This window comes from Corvus kubaryi, unplaced genomic scaffold (assembly GCF_017639235.1).
Source record: "Corvus kubaryi isolate FWS band 111438036 unplaced genomic scaffold, C.kubaryi_AGA036_p1.0 split1-65, whole genome shotgun sequence".
Classification (NCBI taxonomy): Eukaryota; Metazoa; Chordata; class Aves; order Passeriformes; family Corvidae; genus Corvus; species Corvus kubaryi.
In genome coordinates this window covers 5,065,304-5,090,627 of record NW_024582080.1, presented here as the reverse complement: position 1 = coordinate 5,090,627, position 25,324 = coordinate 5,065,304, and the positions used below count along the sequence as shown (strand labels likewise).

Genomic DNA, 25,324 nt, shown 5'->3' with positions numbered 1-25,324 from the left:
AGATATGACCCAATTCACAGAGATTCTGTACATGTGGTGAAAGAACTGTCTCTTCTAGTTAATCACCTTAGCAGTTTACGGTCATTGGAGATTAGCATAGATAAGACACTACTGTACCACCCTGCTAGTGAGACAGAATAGTGGTCCACAAAGGTCAACTTAAGAATAAAACAGTTACTTTATTAAGATTTGGTCCTTCAGCCTTTAAAAACTGTGGCCCACAAACAACTTGTACATAGAGGGAGTACAAGAAAGGCCACATTTTCTAGTCTACACTGGAGTAAATGAGCATGAACTCAGTGCTCACATTCTAAACATATGTGTGTGTAAGCTGGTCAAATATATCTAGGGTATATGCTCAAGAATATTTAGCGTGCTAAGCTGATTAGTGTGACAGTTCCTAAATGCTTAGAATGAAAAAGAAAAGAAAAAGAAAAAAAAGAAAAATACCTTCATAATGTAATACGTTCAGGTTTTGAAACAAAGCCACAGATATGTCTTAAATGTGCGATACAGCCGCATATGGCTTTTGAACTTGCATATGTGTGGATATCTAATAAGCAACCTTGCTTCAAGGGCAGTTCTAGCTGAAGCAGGCTGTGTATGGCTCCTTCTGGCACTTGTCGTTAGTGCTCTAAGTTTCACCAAATACTGTGTTTGCTCATCACTAGAAATAAATTTTCATTACACAAACACACTTTAGAAGCATCAGGTTTGGAAATCTGGAATGACCTAATCTGAAATCTGTTTTCATGAGAGCAGATGAATTTTGATGGACCTTCAGAGAATGGCAAGAAGGACTCCTTCAGGCTGCTGAAGGACCAGAGTATTTAGCTTCAAGCAAGCACTGCTGTAGGAGCAAGGCTGTGTGGGCTCCTGCTATGAAAATGAGGGTCTGAAATCCATGAGAACTCATTCTCAAACAAGGGACTGTCTTCAGAATGGGGCATCTGGTTGTCTCAGAGACCCTAAAGGAAGATTCAATTCTTTCAGGGTCATCAATGTTAGAGAAATACCCCAAGATGAAATTTCAGAAACTCTAGCTCTAGAGCAACCCCACAGTGCTGAAAAGTCCAAAGCAGTTGATTTCCACAGCTCCTGAGTTCCATCTCATGAACTGCTGGGCTCCCTGCCTTCTGCAGACAGTTTTAGAACAAGATAGAGGGAGGAGTGTCCAGAGAAATTGGTAAGAATGTACGCACCAAATGTTCTAGAAAGATAAGCCAGTGTTTTGCAAACAAACTTACCAGACCTTTTCAATTGATAAGACATTTGAAGAAATCAGAATGTCCCATGAACTGGAGATGCTCAATTTCATCATCTCTGTCCAGAAGCTTTGCTGTAAAATCAGTGCCTTATTCTAGGAAGTCTGAATGTGCACCTAAAAGCTACTCTTAATTTCCATCCCACATTTCAGGTTCTATACTTTGATATGTTAGGTTGTTGACACTAATGACATTGCTAAAAATGTAAAGGTGTCTTTTGTTGGTGAAAATACTATCATTTTTGCAGCAAATTCAAGACTGCCTGTCAAAGTTACTGTATAAATCATATATATCTAAAAGAGTTGATTTACCTTTTTCTCAGCTTCATAAAGTTCTCAGATGTCATTATCCTATACCTTATCTTTTTTTCTGTGCATGTTGCAAATGCCCAGTGTGTTTCCGGAACAGTTTCAACAACACTGATTTCCGAACCAACCGTAAGAAAACGTTATTTTTTTCAGTAACTGATTCAAAACTGAAAGCAAGTTGAAGACAACTGATAGTGAATCATTACTTATCAGAGTTTTGCTAGTAGGCCAACTAGGGGCATAAAACCCAGTTACTTTCCTAGGTGTATCGACAGTGAAAGCATTGCATATGTACCATGTGAGAGATTAAAGATCAAATTATGCTTTCACTTTTGTCTATGAAATATTGCTTTTTTATATTTGTATGAATAGTTTTGTTGTCAAGGTTGAGTTTTATAGATCCTTTTGTTTGGTTCTTTTACATTTACTTTTACTTCTAAAATGATCCAGACATCTTCTGGTTGCCAGTAACAGGATAAAAGGCAACAGGAACAAACTAGTTTTTACTGTCGTGGTGGTCAAAACAATGGACAGATTGTCCAGAGATGTTGTGTGGTCTCCATCCTTGGAAATACTGAAAACCAAAAAGTATTTATACACAACTATGTGGCCCCCTTGAGTCTTCTCTCCTCAAGACAAACAAAGACTATCTACAGAATATCTGGATCGATTTAGTAGTAAATGTAAAAGAATATCTTTGTCTCTCTTCTACTGGGGAGCCCAGAACTGGATGCAGAAATCCAGGTGTGACCTCACCAAGGCTTAGCAGAGGAGAAGGATTACCTTCCCCAATCTACTGGCAATACTCTGCCTCATGCAGACCAGGATAACATTCCCCATTGTGTGAACCCAAAGTGCAGAGAATATTTCTCTGCCTGTTTTGAAGAATTTTACCCCCCTGAACAACACAGCTTTTGACCTCTGTCCGTGGAAAAAACTGCCTACTCTTAGAGAAGAACTAGAAACTACACACATGTAAATTAGGTGATAGACAACTATGTAAGATTGTCACAGGGTGAAAAATTTAGAGGTTTTGGGTTTGTTAATGTAATAAATAGATAAAAACAAAAAACATCAAAATGGAGGATTGCTGTTGTTCTCCAAACCTTCTTCTTTGACTACTCCATATTCTGCAGCAAAAGTAGTTTGGGATGATTGGACAAAGAATTCCGCAGTTCCTGGCTGTATTACTAAATAATTGGTAGAAAAGTAAAAATAATGTACATTTTTAGTAGCCATTGGTTGATTTACCTTTAAAAGGGCCGTTTAATCTTGATAATGGGGCTTTCTCCTGCCTTCTCTGCTTTGTGCTATGTCTGGATCATGCTAGTGACTCTTTTTCTCTGATAAGACTTAATAAACAACTATCTAGAAGCAGTGAAGGCTGAGAGTCCCACTTGTCTCTGGAACTCCTAGCAAGGACTTCAAAGATCTCTCCCACCAGGAGAGGCATAATTATGGCACAAACAGTGTCACCGCATTGCTGCAAGGGCACACTGCCAGCTCATGTTCAACCTGGTGTCCCTCAGGAGCCCCAGCTCCATTTTCGCAGAGCTGCTTTCCAGCTGGGTGACTCTCAGCATGTCCTTGGGCTTGTTCCTCCCCAGATGCAGGACTTAGCACTTCTTGTTGAACTTCATGAGGTTCCTGTCAGCCCACTTCTCCAGTCTGCTGAGGTCCCTCTGGCATATCAGTCACTCCTCCCAGTTTCTTGTCATGTGCAAACTTGCTGAGGGAACTTTGCCTCATCATTAATGAAGATGGGAGCAGGTATAAAATGCTTCTAATATCAATTTACTCATGTTCAGTATAATAGTTATTACTACTGAAATTGAGTTTTTTGTGGCTGCATACACCAAGACAATATTTTTGTCTTTTTTTTCCCCCTTAGTTAACACACTATCCTGAAAATAAGTCACACACACCCCCACAATATAGTAAAATACGTTGCTCTGGGAAAATAGAGTGTGATCTTTATCTAAGATAATTTCCCAAAGTGGTATTTTTTAAGTAATGTCTTAAGTAAGAATACATAAGAGCAACTGAAGAACGAAAGCCCTTTACAAAAAAGAAACCTTGTTCCCTCACCCCATTCATGCACACTTAATTTTAGTCTGTAAGTAAACACAAGATGACCATTAATTGTAAGCAGTTTTAAGAAATAGAACTGACTTTATGGGCAGAAAAACACACATACACGATGTTCAGTGGTGAGCATTTTTGAACATGTATGCAGTCATTAAATTAACCCATACCAATGCTTCTATGTGCCAAGTCCTCTTTGCTCTTCAGTCTTAATGGCGTCATGCTGCCATGTGAGACAAGCATGTGAACATTTCTGCTTCAATTGAAGCACCTAAAATGATACTTCTCCTATTACAAAACTTCCTTTCAGTACATGAACTAACTTCCACATTGATTGTGAAATCTCTGGTGTACTCTGAATGAGTTTATATCTGAACCGTGTGCCTGAAGGAGTCACAATAATCTGTCTTTTTTTTAAGCACAACAATTTAAGATTTCCATCTATGGCCTTATAATTGTAGCCCAACAGTGCCATCCACTGCTTCTCCAAATAAACTTCCAAATATTTCATCCTCACAGGATTTTAGGGACAATATTACATGATAATTACATCCTCTTAATATTTTATATGGTAATTGCAAGACACAGTTTTGTCTAAAGAAAGTCTAGAAAAAAGCTTACGTTAGGTACTAATAGAAGGATCTGCAAAGCAAAATCTTAATAGTGATAATAATCTAATCTAAAATACTAGATTTAACTTGGTCTTCTTTATAACATTTGCCACCCCACTCCCCCAATCATAAATATGTTCTCATTAAATATATCTACTGTTATGGTGATCCTTTTTCTTATAGCCCACTGTAATGTAATGAAAGGCACCTTTTAGATGTAAATGGTAATGGAATTTGCTTAGGTACAGTACTGAACACTGCTGTGTTGAGTTGTACTGAGCACTCAGTGTCTGAGTTTCTGCTCTCTGACTAGGTCATGGAAATGAGTTGCAATTGCATCCTATCAGTACTTTGCAGTCTAAATATCTTCTGCCTGTTGTATGTTATTTCTAGCATAGGAATTTTTATTGCAGCTTTATAATGGTTTAAGTGCAGTCATTTTTTTCTAATTATTTCCTCAACTCTTGAATGTCGGAATCGCTCTCTTGACTCAAATTCAAGTTTTTCACAGAGCTAAGTAGGATATGAAAACTTTTCTCTCAAAACCTCCATGCTGGGTTTCAAATGCCTTTCCTCCGAGATTTTTAGGTTATCTGGCATGACCTGGGTTTAGCTGCTGTTATAGGTCTGAGCTACTAGACTTCACTGCAGAACTTGCTGACTTTTTACCAGCAGTTAACATAACTACCTCTTTCTTCATCTGAAAGTATATGACCCCAGAATGTTTTTGAAGTAATGAAATTGGCCTGCTAAACCATTCCTAAGATCTGAAAATTGCAACCATTGTCAGTCTTAGAATTCTAGCTGCATTTTTCTCCCTTCTACAGTTAAATTTTCGTGTAGAGAGAATGCACAATATCTGTTCTGCCAAATGAAAGTAAATTATTTACTAAACCCAGTAAATTGCTATGATGGGAAATTGTCGCGGGTTCGGTTTGTAACCGGGCGGAAACACCAATTTAGTGTAGTGGTTTGGTCCAAAATACTCATTACTGTTTATCTGCTGTGAGATAAGAATTAGCAGAAATGCAAAACAGGCACTAAACTTGAAAGAATATAAAGAAGTTTATTAACAGACCTAAAAGAAGGAAAAAAATCATACCACCTTCAGAACTCTCCTCCTCCTCCCACCTTCCTCCCTTCTCCCACTGACAATGTGAAAAGACAACCCTTAAGATGTTCAGTCTGTTTACCACTTCCATAATAACCTTGTTCAGTCCATTTAGAAAGAGAAGTCTCTTCTTGCTCATGCTATGAAAACATTATCACAACGAGACAGCCGCCCACTTCCAAATATCGTTCAGTCCATTTAGGAAGAGGAGTCTCTCTGCCTGCGTGTGAGTCCTTTCCCCCGACTTGCAGCTTTTCCCGCAACTGCTTTCGAGGGTCCACTCTTGAAGTTTTTTGGGGTATAATTTTAAGGTTGAGCCGTTCAGAAACAAAAACAGAGGCCCTTCTCCTTCCCTGGGAGCAAAGGGTCTTCATCATCTTCATCGTTAGGACTATCTCTGGGAGCATCTCTAGGGACTGAGGTTTTCTCCTTTCCCATTTGGAGCAAAAGTCCTCATCTGGTTCATCTCTACGGACTGAGGTTTTCTCCTTTCCCGTTTGGAGCAAAAGTCCTCATCTGGTTCATCTCTCCCTGTCCAAACTTCTCATGAAATTACAGCTGCGTCAGCATCTGCCTATCTCAGCGCAGGTGCTTTTGCTCACGAGTTGAACACTCCACCCCCCATATCTTCATGAAATTACAACAGGATACTCTGATATATCATAGCTTCACAACAGAATTTCAGCTTTGAGCATCTCCTCTCTCTCTTCCCTCAGGTTTTCAGCTCTTCACAGCAATAAAAGGGTTAATCTCACCTCGGCCTTGCAGCTTTGCAGCTGGAATGTTGAATTTTTCTTATCGAAGTGGAGAGGGGGGAGAGCCGAGCCGCTCCGGCTGCCCACGGCAAGGCAGTGGGGGGGGGTTCCACGGCTGGAACAGGTCCATGGCTTCAGGATGGCCGTGGCCCGGCCCGGCCTGGCCCAAGCAGGGCCTGGCCGGGCCCACTGGGCCCTGCTCGGGCCCTGCAGCCACTTGTCCCAGCGCCGGAAACGAGAGAGAGCTTGGAGGGGGAGTTTGCCTATTCTTAAATGTGGATCACAGAGGTGATCACAACTTTAAGTGGCTAAGAGAATTGTCCATATTCAAACTGGCCAGCTGATAGGTTCTATCAGTTCCCAGAGGAAACTGTAAGCACCCCTTAGCAAGGACGTCCCTTCCGGGACTATGCTTGCTAACCTATGACAGAAATGTTTTCAAACCCTTGTGAACAATGTATTTGTTCTGTTTATTCATTTCTATACCTATTTGACAAAGAAATAGAAGTTCTTGACCCATGAATATTCAGTGAATCTCACAGAAACATTTCAGAAGAATATTCTGTCAGTGAAAGTCTAATAATAGTCCTTCAGAGTCCTTCAAAGCTGAGTGAATGTAGGTCTTGGGACTCAGGTTTTAACGCGTGCTTTTCTAATCTCCTATTTTCTATGCTTTAAAACTCTGTATTAAGGAGTAACAGCACTTTAAAATAATCTTCTTTGGCCATAGTTAAAACCACAAAATATTCCTTTTCTAAATTTTCTCCACTCTTCTTATTCTTGATATCTTCTTCACTGCAGGATTCCATTCTCCACTTTGTATGTAAGTGGAAATATATATCATTTGTGTTTTCTGAAGACTTGGCTAGGACAGCATGCCAAGCACATGGCTGGAATGGAGGGACATTATTTCAACAGTGCTCCAACCTTTGCAGCCTATAATTAGGAGATCATACCGTGGATTTAAAAAGATTTTACTGTCACACTCCTTCTGACAGTCAATAGGAGACATGACAGGCTTTCAGGCAATGGGCTCAGGTTTTTGTGAGCCTCTGGGCTACCTGCAAGGGTTAAATCAACAGAAAAAGATTGTGGGAATCTCTTCAGTATAGGTGATTCCCTGTCTTTCCAGAAAAGGAAACGGGTATGTATAGGTTTTGAAAATAAAGGAATTCACTTTCAGAGACAATATATATTTTAAGATGCCTAAGTATTTTTACTCATGTTTTTACATTGCAATACTTAACATTTATCACATAAAATCTATTTCTATTATATCACATGAGAATTCTTGTAGACACTTTATGTAAAGAATAAGATTTGTATACAAGAAACGAAGATTTAAGTATATGTGCAATGGCTATTCCATATCCTTACAAGCAGAGGAATTCTTCAATGCCAATTATTTTGTGTGTTTCATTATTTTATAGCATTAACGAAGAAATACACACAAAAAGTACCAGTGTAACGAAATAAACTGGATTTTCTTGTGAGTTTCAGTGTGATGCAAGTTACAGGCAGGGATGAGGAAGCACCTTGTGAAAGAACTGTATCAAATACATTTTATGGAAAAGTTCTCGAATACACTACTAACCAGCATGATAAGGAAAACCCCATGTTAAGAATTCTATCAGCCAGTATCTTATGCATGTTTCCAGTTGTTTAATTTTCTTTTTCATATCATGTGCATTACATCATGACATGACTTTTTTCTTATCCTTACAGTGTGCCTAAAGAGTACATCTCCTAATGTGCTTGTGTAACACCCTGAACACCATCTACAATAGATATACTTTCACAGCTGAAAGAACTGTGCATAATACTCAAAAAAGTGGTTTTCTAGTGTCTCTTTTGCTGTATAGAACGAATCATTCAATCCTATGCCCTTAAAAAGCTGATCACATTGTCTAAATAGCATCTCAGCTCTCATCTAAATGGAAAATAATGTTGCTAGTGCTCTCAAATTTAACATAAGCATAGAAATTTTGCAAGTATCTCTGCAGTTGCATGCAAGATTTGTGGTTTCTTGTAATATTTGTGAAGCAGAATGAAAGAAGTCACAAACCCCACATGGCAGCTTAATGGAAGGTGAAATAAAATACTTGTCTCCTTTTTTCTTTACTGCTTACTGATGCTAAGATTTCTGTGGGTTAGCTCTCCTTAATACACACTCAGGCCTTCTACCTGGGACAGTGATTGCTGTTCACCCATTTCAATTACCTCATTGAGCCGTTTTAGTGATAGACCCTCAGAATCTGCTTTATCTCTGATGTCTTGTGTACTCTTCCACTTTTCATCTGCTGGTTTGCATGAAAAAAGATGTTCTATAACTGCAGATATTTTTGTTTAAAATAAAAATTTTAAAATAAGTGGTAATTCTGAAAAAATAAAAAAAAACAACAAACAAACACAAAAAGTGTAGAGTAAAATTCTGTTCCAAATCAAGGAAGTAGCAAAGCTTTGATTTTCATTTGATGAAAAATTGCTATCTGGGTAGATAACTTTGATAGGTAACTACTATTGCTAGATAATTTCTAGCTTGGAGGAGCTTATGTATTTACAAAAGCCTGGCCCAAACAGAAGTGCTTTCTGCTGCTACTAGAGTGTAGTCCCTTAGCAGCTCTAGGATTTAAACACAAATATCCCAATGTTAGAGCCATGATGAAGCATATCCTGTGGGTCCTGCCCTTTGTCTGGTGTTCCTATAGGCATTGATCTATGCTGAAATAGAAGCAATTCTTCCCACCAGTGACTTTAGCTGCTGACATGAAAATATGTAAACCAGTTCTGAAGATATGGTGATCTACTTGAGGATAAAATTGAATTTGTACAGATAAAAACCACAGTGCAGCACACTGAACCAGTAGGAACTGTACAGCAAAAGGCTGCACAAAGTAAATCTAGAAAGTAAATCTAGATGTTCTAATGACATTTTTATATTGACAAATTTATTATTTATATATAACATTGACAGTCCTTTTAAGAAACTTTATGTTAGGTGACATTATGTCACGTTTAGGAGATTTTGTCTGTGTAAAGACTGCCTAAGATGGTTCTTCTGTGTGTCTCAGAAGAGAAGAGTTTCACTTGAAAAGATTGCCATTCCAGAAAGATAAAGTAATTTCAGATATGTTGGCAAATGGGTCTCTCAAAGCACTGATCATGAGCTGTTGAGGCTGTCTTCTGTAAATAAGTAGTCTTGATAGAAATTAAAATGGTTACATAACTACTGGAATTACAATAGCTACTATAAAAAAAACTTTAAACTTACTTCCTACACCTTCATTACCTGCACTAAAAAATGAACTTTTTAGCTGTCCTATTATGTCTGTGTACAATGGCTGTTTCCAAAGAGCCAATGCTTTTGGATCTGAGACCAAAATTTAAGTGATGAGGGGCAAAATTGCCTTCTAGTAAAGACATCATCACTCATGGTCACAGAAAGGGAGAATTCTAAAAATTGCAGATGTGTAGTATGCATTTTCTTTTTAAAACTATTTAGGTTTGGACCAGTCCCATGGTTCGGAGACTCTAATTCTTAAATGTTAGGTAAGGGTTAGAAATGCTGGGGTAGAATACCCTGGTTTGGTGTTTATTATTATTAATATTATTATCATTATTTCTATTTTTATTTTTATTTTTTATTATTATGTTTGGTGGAAATTAACAGTTTGGGAGGTAAGATCACATTTCATAGAATCATAGAATGGCTTGAGTAGAAAGGGATCTTAAAGATAACGTTGTTCCAAACCCCCATCATAGAGAGGGTTGCTGCTTTTTTTCATGGAATTTCATGAAATGCCATGCCATTTCTTACATGTCACTACATTATCAAGTGTTTGTATTTCCAAAGAGCATTTCATTTCTTTCCAGGGCTTTATCATTGCTAGCCTTTTCAATTAGAATTTTTTTTTTGTGAACAGGAAGCAAAATGAAGGCCAGCTTATGTCTGATGCAATTCCTCAGTATGGAGTGTGCCAGTTTAGAAGTCTGACAACACTGATCCTGGCTTTAGGGTCTGCAAGCAGATAGTCAGAATATGTTTTTTCCTGGAGAATGTGTGCTTAGGAACTACTCTAAAACTTTCCAGACATAATCCAGGCCGGAATGTTAAGACGTGACATAGACATATTTTTCACTTTTATGTCATCTTAAAAAGGTTTTATCAGATGCTATGTCAAAAGCATAGAGTGCCTTCTTTAGCAAATTTATTTCATTATTTCATTATCATATCATACATATTGAAATTCAATCACCTTTTGTTGCTTGCCTTATTAATTAAATTTTTCTATTGGAATAGTTTGGGTACCCTTTTCAGTGGCCTGTCTTAAGGAACCTTTGCTTACATGTGAATATTTTGAATTAAGGATAAGTGAAATTCCTTTTTGCTGTCAAAACCAAATTGTGAAAACACATTGCATGGCTTTGAAAATCAGTACACTCTATTAGCAGACCTGTCAATATAAAAAGTGCATTCCATTTCCACCTCTTGCTCTAATAACCTTTTCTGTGTTACTCAGAGGCAGCTCACATAATCAGAGTATATTGTCAGCTTACTGGAGTTGGGGAAGCATGAAATGAAAATCGCGTTAATATTGATCCAATTCTCTTACTTGCAAGTGTCCTTGATGTCCTTTCCACTGAGCAATAACTGTTGGTGTGATGTAGATATTTTCCTCTCAGCTATTACTGTAATTTTTTTAAAATGGCTAAAAACACACCTAGGAAAATTTTATTGCTCTTAATTATTCTTCTTGTGTGTCATCTTTGCCTGTTGAAATTATCCACAGCAGAATTTGGTTTCTTTCTGCAATTTATCAAACTACAGTATATGCCAAAATGCTGCCCTTCAAACTATCAGGGATTTGTAAAGGTTGTCAGTCATAAAATATGAATCCATTTCTCTGTGTACAAGTTACAGTGGCAAACTACATCTTAATCCAAAGATAAACATTTGACTGTTGTTAGTTCCCATTAGAGGGACTTCCTCTGGTTCCAGTCAGAATAGGGACTGCCTTTCAGGAGCCTGAAATTCATTGGAACATTTGCTGGACTGGGAATATCTGACTCTGTGTCCTGCTGGCTGCTCATGGTCAGTGCTGAATCAGTGCAGGATCCCTTCTCATATGCTCAGAAATCCTGAAATCTCAAATACATATAAGGACAATCTTGACAACTTCTGAAAATTAATTTCATGACCATTCTGAATCTCAGTTTTCTTATCTGTGAACCAAAAAATAGTGAGTGCCCAACATGGTACTTTCATCTTTATTTTTATGTGGGACCCTTTTTATTAATATACAACACTTTGACTACAAGTATTTATTGTTTAAAAAGCCCTCAGCCTCATCTGAGAAACATGTTTATTTTGGCCTTGCCTGTATTCTCAGTCTCCTCATTGGCATAGTCTGTGCCAGTCTTGTTTTGCAATGTAAAATATCTGAGAATATGATAAAGGAAAACATATAAAGCAGTTAAGCATTTATTTACAAATTACTTATATGAACAAGATCATTTGGTCAGATATTAGGTGTAAAAATTGGAGAAAAATGCATGGAATGTCTATGATTAAATTTTCAGGTATTTATCAGTTATAGAAAACAAAAATGTGATTTGGTTTTACTTTTGGTGGAAGTAATTTCCAATACAAATATATGCAATTTTTAATTTCTATGCAATTTTCATAGTTTTTCTTCCTCATTTCTTCAAAGATCCTTAATAATGAGAATGCGATTTAGATTTCTCTGGTTTTTATTAAATCTATGAAAACCAGCCTTCCTTTATCAACAGTCACTTCTCTGTTTCTCTGGGGAAACTAAATTATATGCCAGTCAAAGCTGCCAGTTCCAGAAACACATTGCAATTTAAATAGCAACCCCAACAGACACAGGTGGGGACAGCTTATTGGAGTTGGCTGTGATATGCCAGCACTGGGCTGCTATGCAAAGCCAAAAATTCAGTCTCTAGAGCAGGCCCAGGGATAGCCACTGCACGTTTCCCATGGAGTGAGTGCAGCCCAAGGAAGGCTGGCTGTGGAAGTCCTGTGGAAAGATACAAGGCTGAGATAGAGTGGTCACCATGTCGATGATTTAATCTTACTGGGTTTTGTAGAGGTCAGTTTACAGCAGGCAGCTGCTCTCCATAACTGTGACTGCTGTGAGGGTACCAGTGCCTAATCGAGTTACTGAAGATTAGCAATGAAAGCAGGGGTTTCAACTGTTAGAATATATAAAGCAGGAGGATTATCAAGCAAATTTTTTTTCTAAGTATTTTCAACTATTATTAATATTGAAGGAACAAAAAATGTAGAAAATAGTGGTATATTTTAATTTTGTCCATAGACAAGCTTGGTTCTTCCTGTAAAAGTCGGTTTGTGCAAGAAAAGACTCTCTCTCAAGAAAAAGCTTTGTTCTTTCAAACTCGGTTGATAAATTATATTTCACCTGTGATACAATTTCATGGTTCACATCATGAACTGTCAGGTAGCCTTCTGTGAGGAACTGATTCTGAATTCCTTTATTTAGTAAAGTAGTGGAAACCACCTTATGTGATGAAAATTCAGCAAGAAAATCAGTGTTCTAGAGAGCAAAATATACTGTTAGATCTGTAAGGAGTAAAAAGCAAGTTTACCCTTAAAACTTTCTGAGGAGAGCTAAGCTTCACAAAAACTCTACTTTAGCCACTATAAAAGAGAGTTTTTAATTAAATGCAGCATTTTACTGTAAAGAGAACAGACTTTACTTATGTCAAATGCTCCTTTAGAAGCCACATAAAACTGTAGAAGACAGTATATGAAAAAGGTTTCTTATAGAAAAGAAGAACACCATCCCATGAAGCAGATTTCCAGATGTTTGGAAACATTAGAATTTCCTGTCAGTATATTTAGGTAACATTAAAATGAGGTTAACTTTCCATTCTGCCATCTCTCTTCAAAGATCAAAGAGCACTCACTACATAAATTGCCTTATCGGTAATTCGTTGAAGTAAACTATGGAAACAACTTTATAAGAAGCAGTAGTTTCCTTTTGTTGGCTACGGTATTACCAAGCAAACTTTTCTTAAAAATAACCATATTTTTAACCTCATTTTTTACTAAATGCAGAAAGAAGGAAAATATAAAGCACTATATTTGGATATATAGTAAATGGATAGAAGAGAGAACTGGAAACTCCCTTGCTGTGTTTAACTGAATCATAATAATTAGTTTAATGTCTAATGAAATATGTACATAAATATAAATTTAATCAATAATACAGTGTGTTTGTACTGCTAATTTTAAAATTTTATTTAGGGACAGTTTTTGTGGATCTTGACCCTTACAGAGTCTTTGAAATGTAGATTGAATCCCTAGAACCTGTTGTGACCTACAGAACCCAATAGGGAATTCATTGATTTAGTTGAAAATAGAGACTCAAAAATTCAGATAACATAATAAAAAAACCAACCCCACCTGCCCCTGTTTCATGAAGTATTGCCTATATTAAATACTTCTAGAGGCTGTAGCTGAAAATTAACATGAGATTCTCCTGTTCTTATTAGGGAAATTATTAGGTTTTGAGGGGTTCTGGTAATGGTTTTTGTGGTTCTTTTAGAGGGTTTTTTTGACTGCTTTATAGTTTCTGTTTAAAGAAAAGTAATGCTACTAGAAGAGAGATTAGTACATTCTTGGCAATACTGAACAAATTTACTGGGCAGCTCATACAATCTTTCAGACATAAAAAATATGCACCCATAGATACTGAGGTTTTGTACAGGAGTGGTGGTTGGTTTCTTTGATTTCTTTTAAAGGTGAGCTGTTTTCAGTTATCCTGAAGTTACTGTAGAAAAACAGTTTGTAACATGCACATTTACAAAAATAATCAAGATTAAAACAGGTGTAATGAAAGAGGGATTTTTTAACAGCTTATCTAGTCCTGTACATACATTCTCTTGAAATATGTTTGACAGAGCCTTTAAGATTCAAGAAAGCAAGTCACCAACTTCAGCTGGCCTTCAGTGCAATCTGAGTGACTTATTTCCTTCAAAATATTTGCAAAATGTAGTTTTAAGAAATACTTAGCTGCTTACTTCAAGTCTCCTTTCCAAATCCCAGTATATCTCTTAAGTCTATCCCTTAAAATATCCCTTAAGAGGGAACTTGATAAGGACAAGAACTGATAGCATCTGCCAATTCTAGTTCTGTGCCCTCCAGTGTCACAACATTGCTTTCTTGAAATGACATCTAGTTTTATTTTTTCTTGTTTTAATGGCTTTGAAATATATTCTAATTAGACTTAATACAATTTCGTTTTGTGTCTTTAAAATGCAGGCTCTCTGTGTGCTAAAATTTTGGAAATGAAATGTCTGGCCATAGATTTAATTTCATAGTAATTTTGCTGAAGCTTTGAAAAAAAACCCAAGTTTTGATTTTTTTCCAACACACTAAAATATCAAATATTCATTTATTCATTTCTGCTTTTTATATCACTGTTAACAATAATAGACATAGTTTTATGTCATATAATTTTTTATTCAGTTTGTTGTCTGGTTTTAAAGAGAGAAGTTTTTTTTCTTCTTACTCTTATTTGGAGAGTTTCTCTTGTTTTAGAACCTTTTTGAAGTCGTCTTGAAATATAAAAATAGAACATCTGTGACAGATCTGTTTTGAACATATTTCACATTTCAGGATCCAAGGAGATCTGGTGGTCTGTGGTATTAGCTTGTTAATTTCTTGATGAATGGGTAGAAAGGCCACGAAGTGCACTCAGTACAGCACGTCTTCCGAAGATAGATGATCTCAAATAAATTCTATTCCCAATCAGTTTTTGATTTGTTAGGTGTTAAACCATTTCTTTGTAAGGACAGTGTTTACAAGCCTTGTAATGAGACAGCCCTGTGAGACCTTACTCTTCTTGCTGTAATTTTGATAAATGGAACTCTAATTCATAAAGGATATAGTGATTGAAGGGCAACTCCAGGTCCCATACACATTCATTTAGATAAATGTTTGGTACAGTACAGCAAAACTAAGGTGCACTCAACAGAGTGATAAATTTTAACAACAGCCAAACCAGAGGGTTTTTTTCATCAAGAGAAAGAAGGACTATTTATTATATTTCATATAAATAAATGTATTTTTAATATTATAGACCAGAATGGATTTTATATATATTTGTCTTGTTGCTAAGCTCCAAATTTGCCAAACTAATTTACTGCCTTCTACTCTACCATGTTTCTTACACCTGTGTCTGGCAATATTTCTGTAACCTGGTATACTCATCACAAGGGATTTAAAATACCCTAAATTTCATGTTCTTTGGATGTACTTTAAATGTTAGTAATAATTTGGAGCTTGGGACTTTCTTCCTGGTAATTTTAAAAATATATTTTCATGCATAAATAATTTTACAGAATTGTCATTAATCAGTAACTACAGAAATGATTGACTCTTCAGATTAGTACTTTTCAATTAGTTAATTTGAAGATTATCACATTTTGTGAAGCTCAGAAATTTACACAAAACTCATTAAAGCTACCAAAAAGGAAGAGAACAGTGTTTTGATGCTTTCTTCCTCCACATGCTAATTCATTTCAGGCCTGGTCTCCTCTAGTGTCACATGCTTCACAAGAGGAGTTACTACTTTTGTCAAATGATGCTAAACTCCCTTGCTGTAAACACAAGCGTATCAAGATCCTGACCTACTGATGTAATACACAGAACAATTCTGATACAATGAAACTGAAACTCTGCTGCAGTGCATTACTTTTTTGTGGGTTTTCCATAAGTCCTACCATTCTTGCTTCTTTTTATAAATAAGGAAGAAAAAAAAAATACAAGCCAAACAAACAAAAGAAAAAAAGTCCCAAAGCTTGTACTAATAGTGAAAACTTTTCCAACCATTAGTTAGTTGATCTGGTTTTAAATTGGGTAAATAATTACAGTTAGTTGAATTAAGTAATAACCTGTGCAAGTGATATCACAGCCTAATAACTGAACAAGCAAGACACAGCGTATTAAAATACAGCCACATTGTCTTAATCACTATCTGTATGGTCCTAATGGAGACAACAACAAACAAGAAGACTAAATATGCTGTCCCTAATTTTGAGCTTGGTAAAAAAATGGGGGTTCGCTTACTTGTTTCTCTACCTTTTCAGGGTTTCAAAATGGAGTTTCAGAAATAGCAATTGAGATAATAGCAATAGTATACAAAAGGTTAATGTTAGGCCACGTAAAACATGAATTATCTCAGGCTGTGATGAAGTGGCATGTTAACAGTGATCTTCAAACAGAGTAAACATACCCACAGAAAGATATGCCTCCAGCATTTTTATTTATATGGTGTGACTCTCCTGTGCACAAACTAATTAAAAGACTCTAATTATAAGAGTAGGTGGTAAAATCATAACTTATTCCCAACTGCTTGTAATAAAAAAACAGCCTGACACATCAGTTCCATTCCATGTGTCTATCTGCCCTAACCCGTCTGCTTACTATATTCCTTTTAGTTGTCCTGTTTTAGTAGGAGGCCATGAATCTTACTGGACTTTACCTCAACATTTTGCATCTGCCATAATAGTTTTCATCCTGTTTAAGTTCAGGCATTGTGGAAGACAAACAAAATCCACATGTGCGTGGTTTTGCCTATTTTCACACTCATTCTGTAGCTTAGTAGGAAGCAAATTTCCAAATTATCCTACAAAAAAAGAGAGATAGTTTACAGGGTTTATTTCTTGATTGGCAGAAGTGGAGATGCCCATCTTGTATGGTCCTAGGTGAAGATGCAGGGTTTTCTGTTTAAGAAAAAAAAATAGAAATCTTTCTTGCCCGAGGCTACTGTGAGACCACAGTACTGAAAATAAAACTTACTACCTCTTCCCAGCTAAGAAAGAAATACTATGAGGAGATCACAACAGTAACATGAAACATATTTATGATATAAAACCTAATTATGATTCTGCCATTTGTCCACACTGGGACTTATTTTTTACATCATAAGAATAAAATCTGGCAAGTTCCAGTAAGATATTCCCAAAATGCAGTAAGTTACATCTCCTGCCACAAGGAACCATCAGGCTGAATAGAAAAGCCAACCGTAGTCGAGAAGAATGAGTATTATCCATGAAAACCTTTGGGAAATTGGCACATATCCATATACCACCATTTTTATTGTGTTGCTTAAAATCACACACACAGATGTGCACCGAAGTTCCCTTACGGCGCTTGTCTTGTTTTCAGTCTTTTCTGAATCTCTGCATAGCCTACTGTGCATCTGTGTATCGAGATAAACCAACTCCTACTTCACCATCCTATCCCTCCTATCTCAAAAGACAAAAATCCTGAGAGATTTTGGATTCCTGAAAGCAGCTTCTTTATTTAGAGTAGGTGGCTTGCACTCTCAGGTCGGTCAGAGTCAGGGCACCAGGAACTCAAAAGAAACTCCAGATGAATTTGTTGCAGGTGGAAAACTAATGGAACAACACTGAACACAAGGTAAATAGCAATTATTAGAAACAGGAGATTCTTTGTGGAAAAGTTTGTATTTTATTTAGGACAGGACAGAAAACAGAACAGGACTGCATATTTTGTAAACCTTGGTAGAGTTTTAGAAAATGTCCCTTCTTTTTTTTGATAAAGATGATTTATACTGTAATTTTTTTTACTACTTGATTGTCATTGTTTTATATTTAAAATATTGTTCAGGTAAATTCACAACGTTTGTAACTTTTTTTAGGCACTGAAGAGGACGTAGTGAAGTCAAAGAAAACTTTCCGAAGTCAAGCTGTGGTAAATCAGAATGCAGAAACAGAGCTTATGCTGGAAGGAGATGATGATGCTGTTAGCCTGCTCCAAGAGAAAGAGATTGATAACCTTGCAGGTAATCATACTTTTCGTTATAACTAAGATATGAGTCAAAAGGCTCTTTTAAACTTGTTAGTTCTTAACCCTTGTGGTTAGTGTCTTAATATTGTCAGCTAAGCATACAATTGCAGTATGAACAGATTATTTTTATTCCAGATTTTATTACTTCCTCTCTACTTCCTTGAAGTATGGGCACTGATTACAAAGCATTTGCCCATTGTACAGTCTTTGAGCAGAGGTGTGAGAAATAGCAATACCTCAAGGGCTTTAATTAGTGCAGGTGACTTCTTGAAAAGTCTGTAAATACCAATCTGAAACCTCTTTTTTTTGTTTGTTTTTGGGGTTTTTTTGGGTTTTTTGTGTTAAAATGTAAATGTGGACTAATTCCACAAGTCAGGATTTTGAGTCAGAGTGTGCTTGTGCCTGATCCCAAGTGCCACGCAGCTCGTGCAAAGACACCTGCCCTCCTGCTGGCACCCAGTTCTCTCAGTGATGGAGTTAAGGGGGATCTGCAGTATCTCAACCCATCTGTCACAGCGAGAGAAAAAGTTGCCTGTTTGAAGCAAGGACTAAGAGAGAATGAAGCTGTAACCAAGCTATGAACTTTGGTAGTTAGCATATGAGCTGGGAATGAACCCTCCGTAAATATGCATGAGAAAACCCTTCTGGTCCTTTCCTGGGTGAAGGAATGCAGTGAGATCTCAGTTTCATCTGTCTTCTAGCAGGTTCTGTTACAACTCTGTCTTAGAGGTGATACTACCTTTCCTGGGAAGTAGTCTGGAAAAAAGGGCATGTTGCAAGTTGAAAATGCACTCTCCTCTCAGATTGGATAAAGCTGAGAATTATGAAATGCAGTATGAATTTTTTTAGATTAATTTACTTAGGAGCATCTTTATTAAACTACTCCACTCAGGGAAAGTTTTGTGATGTCATGATGTTTTCTGCATAACTGAGTTTCTAAAATAGCTATCTTTGCTCCTGCACTTTCTTCTGATACCATAGTGAGAATCTGTAGCAAAGATAAGATCATAAATAGATGATTAAAAGAATAAAAATAAAATGAAAGCAAAACAAGCAAAAAAAAAAAAAACCCCAATAAAATGAAAAGGCAAAAAAACCCCAACAACCGCCTACATGGAAGTTAGTCTCATACTTTAGTATTAGAGCAGAGCAGAGAGGGGGAAATAGATGCTTTTATTTGGGAGCAAGCAGCAGTATATGATTATCACAGTTAATATATCACTCTGCTTGCTTTCTCAATCTGCAGCTAACTGCTGCTGAGACACTGTTGTCTAAAGTCAATAAAGTAGTGCATCAAGCAGGACCATAAGTGGGATAATTTGATCAATGTCCCTTTTTGTTTTAGAAGGAAAACTCAGTACTGCTTTGGCTAAGTTCTTATATCTAAGAACAATGCTTCCAACTGCATGCAGTAGTTTAAAAGGCTGTTTAGAGGCTGAAATATGCATTTGCATTGAAATACTGATTAAAACTGCAGAGTGGACATGAAAAATCACTGATGCAATACAATTCCTGTAGCTACATCCCTCTGCAAAAGCCTAGTATTTCAATGTGTCCTTAAGAATTAATGTGCAATTTATCCTTTTACTCAAGATCACTGCTGGATGACATCCCCTGCTCCTTCAGGACATGGCAGTCATTCTAGTCCTTTGCTTTTACTATTCATAAAAGTGGGAGATATTGTCAGTATTGCAGAAGCAGAAATAATAGAAAGTGAAAAAAATTAACTTTTGAAATATTGACAGGATGCCCTTGTGTTCCCTATCAGTGCTAACAGAGCAAGCAAACTGCTTCCAAGTGTGGTGAGGTGATGTGATAATGGTGCCATATGGTACCAAAACCTGTGAGCTTCTCAAAAAGAACCCACATTCCACTATCTCAGTTTTACTATTAGATTAACTGCAGCCTTTGCTACTCAACTCTTGCTCGTCTTTGGAGCTGAAATGATGTTGAGAGTTAATGGTCACACACAGTATCATACCTGTCTTCTGTAAATTTTGCATTGGTAAAAAATCCCCTGAATCCCATGATACCCTCTCTTTAGCTGCTGATTTTGCATGATTTTGCATACAATGATGTCACTGTTTTTCCCAGTTTTCAATATATAGAATGTGGCTCTGAAACTTGAGTCCAATAACTGAAATCGAGAAAAGCAATAGGCAGAGAAGGTGGGGTTTATGCCTAAGAAGGTTTGAACAATCTCTGACGGCTCTGAAGAGCAGGTCCCAATAAAGCCACACTGTCTGTTCTTGTCTAATTCCAAAGAGTAATGTAGATTCAGTATAAATGATCTGGAAATCTTTGAGATCTATCAAGTTATGGTATAGCACAGCATCATTTATATCTAGTTACTGCTCACAGTGAAATGACACATAGGAATTTCTATATTCAGATATGCCTCCAATTTAACTTTAAAGCTTAAATCAATTCAAACATGATTTACAACGATTTGGATTGTCTCTGTAAGAGATAGGAATTAAACAAAATCTTTGTAAACCAGGTTTCAATTGATTTAAGATTGTCCACATTTAACTAAAACAATTTAGCATTGTTTATTCCATGAATCTAAGGCACATTTTAAACAGAGGAAACCTTGGGTTTTAGAAAATTTTTTGACTAAGGCGATATAAATAATACAATATTTTGATTTGTGAACTTAAAACTGAAAAAAAGGGAAAGTTTGAAACAGATTGAGATTGTTCGTACAAAGTTATCTGTACATACCTTTTGTTCCAGAGACTCTTTATAGTTTTTCATCAACCATGTGGCACAAATCAATGTAAAGTTCACTTTGATAAATTGCATATGGGATGGAGAATTTTTAAATAATTATAGTCTGAATATTTTTATTATATAATCTTAGTATTCCATATGTTGCAATTGCAGTTGGTCAGATTTCATTATATTAAGTAACATTTTAATAAAATATGAAAATCTGATTCCATGTTATTATGGTCTTAGAATTATGACTTCTAGGTTTGCATCACAATTTTTAACAAAAGCAGTATTGAAACTGTCTTACAGTATGAGTTAACAAAAGTTCTTTCTTAGCATTTATGTATTAAAATATTTTACATGTTTCTGTTTCAGTTTTAGCTCCTTTTCTTCCCAGACTGTTCACTTCAAGAGGCAAGTCATATCTCTGTTAGAACTAATGATTGAGATAGCCCAGTCAATTTTAACAGTGTCCTAATATATTGTGAGTCTCTGGGTAATACAATCAAATCCACTGTAGTGACTTGATATTACTAACTCGTCCTTTTCTTTTGCATTTATATTTCCTAATGCTGCAGTAGGGATCTTAAATACTTACCTTTGTATTAAGATCCTGAGAATATAAATTTGCTAACAGTTTGTCTCCTGCTTAGTAGGTGATTTTTTTCAAAATGAAAAATATGCAGCTGTGTTCTAATATTGTAAGCTTGCATTTTCACAGGGAAATACTCTCTAGTAGATATGCAGTTTTCTTTTAACGAAGTTTGTTGTTTGAGTTGGGGTTTTGTTTAGAGCACTGATCTTGCATTAAAATAGGTCATTAAAAAAATAAAATAAATGTTGATCTACTCAGGTTTTATGAATTTTATATTTTAGGAGGACGTTCTCTTTGTTGTGAAGATGCATTTCACTTTCTGAGACTTGTCAGTGTGCCTTTGAGAGCAGAATTGAGCCTTAATGACATTTTTGAAAGATACATGTTCTTAACTGGAGCACATTTCATCTATTTTGTCATACAGCTAGTGACAGCCACAAATATGCCCCAGCCAAGCAAGGAATCCTTGACGGAATCTTTTGCTACTCTCTAAAAGAGTATTTTCTAGAAAGAAAGAAAGGAAATAAAAATAGGAGGATATGATGCTTTGAGTTATTTTAGGAAGACAAAGGGCTTTGGCAGGCATCTGGTTACTTGCGTGGGCTCAATCAACTCTGAAGCTGACTTCCTCATCAGCCATGGTGAATTACTGCCTCACAATGCTCTTGCAAGAATAAATACATGTTATTCACTCCATTATGTGAGCAGATTGAGCAACACATCCAAATAAACACAAGGAAAGCCACTAATTGCCTTTAACGCATTTTAGTCTTACTGTATCCTAACCCTCACTATAGAATCTTTCCTTCTTCTTGGACATCTGCCTCAAGGTGGAAGGAACCTCTCTCCAGTGCAAATGGGCCCGGAATTTTGAGACAGATGCAGCATCCCAGCACTGCCATAACTTTTAGCAACTTTGAAATTCAGAGTAGAAATATTTCTAGAAAGCAGCACTATTACTGATAAACAAGAGCTGATCTTCCATCTGAGCCAGCACGGGTAGCGAGTCCACACCAGCTGGAGGACTAATTGTGAAAAGCCTTCTCTCCATACTTCTTGGGAGTGTGCTGAGTGTATTGACTTACTTCCCTGTGCTAAGGAACACACCAGGTCATGGGGATTTGACAGTTTGTATTATTATTAATGAGATATAAGACCTTTCACTTCCAGGTCATCTGTTTGAAGTCCAGACAAAACTGGACGTAACCAAACATTATCAACATCTGTTTTGTGGCCCATGCAATATAAGCCTTTTGTCTAATTTCAGACAAACTAACAGAAATCATCATAATTTTGACCAATTTCCAAATGGAAAAATATTTGAGGCTGCCATTAGAGGAAATAGGAATAGTGCCAAAAGTTCTACTACATAGAGTAACAGTTAAAATTGTATGGCAGTAAACAAACCGAACAAACAAACAAAACAAACAAACAAAAAAGATAAAACATTTAGCCCATAGGGAAATTTTCTATTCCAGGTTTTAACAAAGAGCTCATTGTTTACATTTCTGAAATTGTTTTGAAGTCTTGCATAAGACCAGATGCAGCAATAAAAACACTAACACACCAAGGAACTGCATCTAAAGCCACAAAAAACCTTGAGAATTAAGTATTATTTACGGAAAACTTAAACGTTTTTGACTCATCTTGATGTGTATAATATGCATTTCATATGTATACGCATATATTTTGAGTTACGGTAACATTTCTTATGGCCAAAGTCTGACATGGAATTTTCTTTACAAGAGTGTAGACAATCTCTGATAAGCAGAGCTGTTTGAAACTTTTTCTTACCCTAAGGAGTAATGGAGGAGAACATTTTCTTGAGTTTTCTTCTGTTGCCATTCTCAAAATGATAATAATATATGTAGTATTAGTTCTATTGTTTTTGTTAACTGAGTTAAATGAACAGTAGATTTTCTTAATTAAAAAAACCAAACTTGAATCTCTACTGAGAAGGCAGATTTTCAAGTTATTAGATTTTTCAGGCATATAAAAATAATTTGTTTGAGGCCAGCCAGAGATATTTTTGTCACATTATCTGCTGTTAGAGTAGTAGATTGAAAGAAAGGACTGAATAGCATTGCTGTTGTCTCCAGCAGTGACCACAGCCTACTCAAGAGGTTTAGGAGTAGAGGAAAGGTACCATCTTCATCCTTCTCCCTCCTGGAGAACAAAGCATTACAGCGGTTCCAAGGGTGATCTCATCTTCCCTCTCCAGCCCTTCCCCTGCTGCCCTGGTGTGTCCTCTCCCACGGGGCTGGGAGAGCCCAGTCATCCACCACCTCCCCTCCTTTCCTGCAGCAGTTGCCATTCACACGCCAGTGGCTCTGATGGTCTGGGGTGACCAAGAGGGCAGAAAGCAGCAACCATGAGGGAAACCCAGCAAGGACTGTGGCAAGTACACAGTGATGTTTCCTAATAATTCTCTCTCAGCTTCTAACAGCTTGCACCTCTGATACTTCCAGAGCCAGGGGTAGTCATTATTAGCTTGCTTGCTTGTGTGCTTGCTTCCTTCCTTCCTGTTTCATCTCTCTCTTCTCTCTCTTACACTCTCTCTCACTTTCCTTTTCTCTCTGTCTGGAGGTGGTTAAGGCACTTTAAGCTTTGCCATACTTTATGGGTTTTTTTTAAAATAAAGTATGTGTATGTGCACACACAAGTCAGTTAAGTAACAAATATCAAAGTTTCAATAGAAAATACAAAAAAGTCTTATTATTTCTCCTAGTTTTTCAAGCTTCCCAATGGAAACTCTTCACTGAATTCAGCATGCACTACTAAGTAGTTTTTTTTCCTTTCAAACTTCATTATTCTTGCAAATTAGCATTCAAGATAGGAATTTCATTGGGGCAGTTACTTGTCTGGGAAAGTGACAGGAATGTGGAAGAAGAGTGATTCCATTTCCCATTCTATGATAGATACGTAACCACATAAGCCTTTTACTTCCAAACATGGAAATTTAATTCAGCCATATTTCCATAGTTTCTCTTTTTTGTGTATTCAGATTTTGATCCTCGAGTCTAAGTATAAAAAAGAAAAACATATTTGTATGAGTTTAATTTAGAGTATAGATTCAGGCATAAACTGAAAACAGTTATAATTTTGATATGTAGCTGGCTTTCACACTGAAAAAGGCCCACAGTTTCTATAACATACAATTTTTAGACAGTTCAGTGTTTATTCTAATAATTTTTTCCATATTACTATCCAAAATAGCTTAATATTTTATAAGGTGGTTGTCAGTCACATATGATAGTGCTGCTAAGCACAGCTTTGAAGAACTTTTCTCTTTGTACCTTAGTACACCCACTCTAGGTCTGAGCATCTTCAGCTTTTAAAATGGCGGCCAGATTTTCTGCTTTCCAAGCTTTAAAATTAAATCAGTTCAAACTCTGTTGGTTTGTATTTATGAGTGGCTCTGAGAGTGCTTCATGTGTTGTTACTGTCCACTGATACCAGTCTATTTAATTTTTTTTCCATAACCTGCAAAACTCTTTTTATTTGAAATTTCTAAGGCTGCAAAATTAGACTACAGTGGAGCCTATGACTTTACACGTCTGCAGCTTCTCCCTTTTCCTGAGGTGCCACACCCCAGATGGAACTGGTTAACTCATCAAAGGTCAAGCTGATGAGCTACCTGATATATAGGAGACTGCAGAAAGACAGGCCTAGACATAAGGAAACTCCACCATTTTGCATCTCATTTCATCTTCACTCTGCAAGTGGTTCCCATACAAAAATCCGTTTATTTTTCATAGGAACATATTGGGACTGACCCACCATAGATTAGTTGAAGGAATGTATCCAGGAATGTCTTGACAGTATCCATGCTTAAACTAAGCACTTTCATTGACTTTTGGACAGGACTTTTTTTTTGCCTGTCTTTTTTTCCTCTGATGTTATAGAAGCAAATTAGAAGATCAATCAAGAAGACATTTTGGTTAGTCTTGGCTTAATTAACCAGAAATTGTACCAGAGGCAGCCTCATCCCATGCTTTTAGCTTGACTTTCTAAAG

General features: G+C 36.7%; 1 protein-coding gene across 11 annotated transcripts in view; it reads left to right on the top strand.

Annotated features, from left to right (window-relative positions):
• NBEA (neurobeachin) overlaps positions 1–25,324 on the top strand; it is a 467,529-nt gene that overhangs the window by 285,399 nt on the left and 156,806 nt on the right. For 6 of the 11 annotated variants that reach the window (XM_042014378.1, XM_042014386.1, XM_042014377.1 and 3 more), the window contains 2 exons: positions 17,850–17,993; positions 21,089–21,127. In XM_042014378.1, the coding sequence (XP_041870312.1) occupies positions 17,850–17,993; positions 21,089–21,127 (183 nt within the window). The remainder of the gene's footprint in view (positions 1–17,849; positions 17,994–21,088; positions 21,128–25,324) is intronic. The other 5 variants (XM_042014387.1, XM_042014384.1, XM_042014381.1 and 2 more) reach the window with 1 other exon arrangement.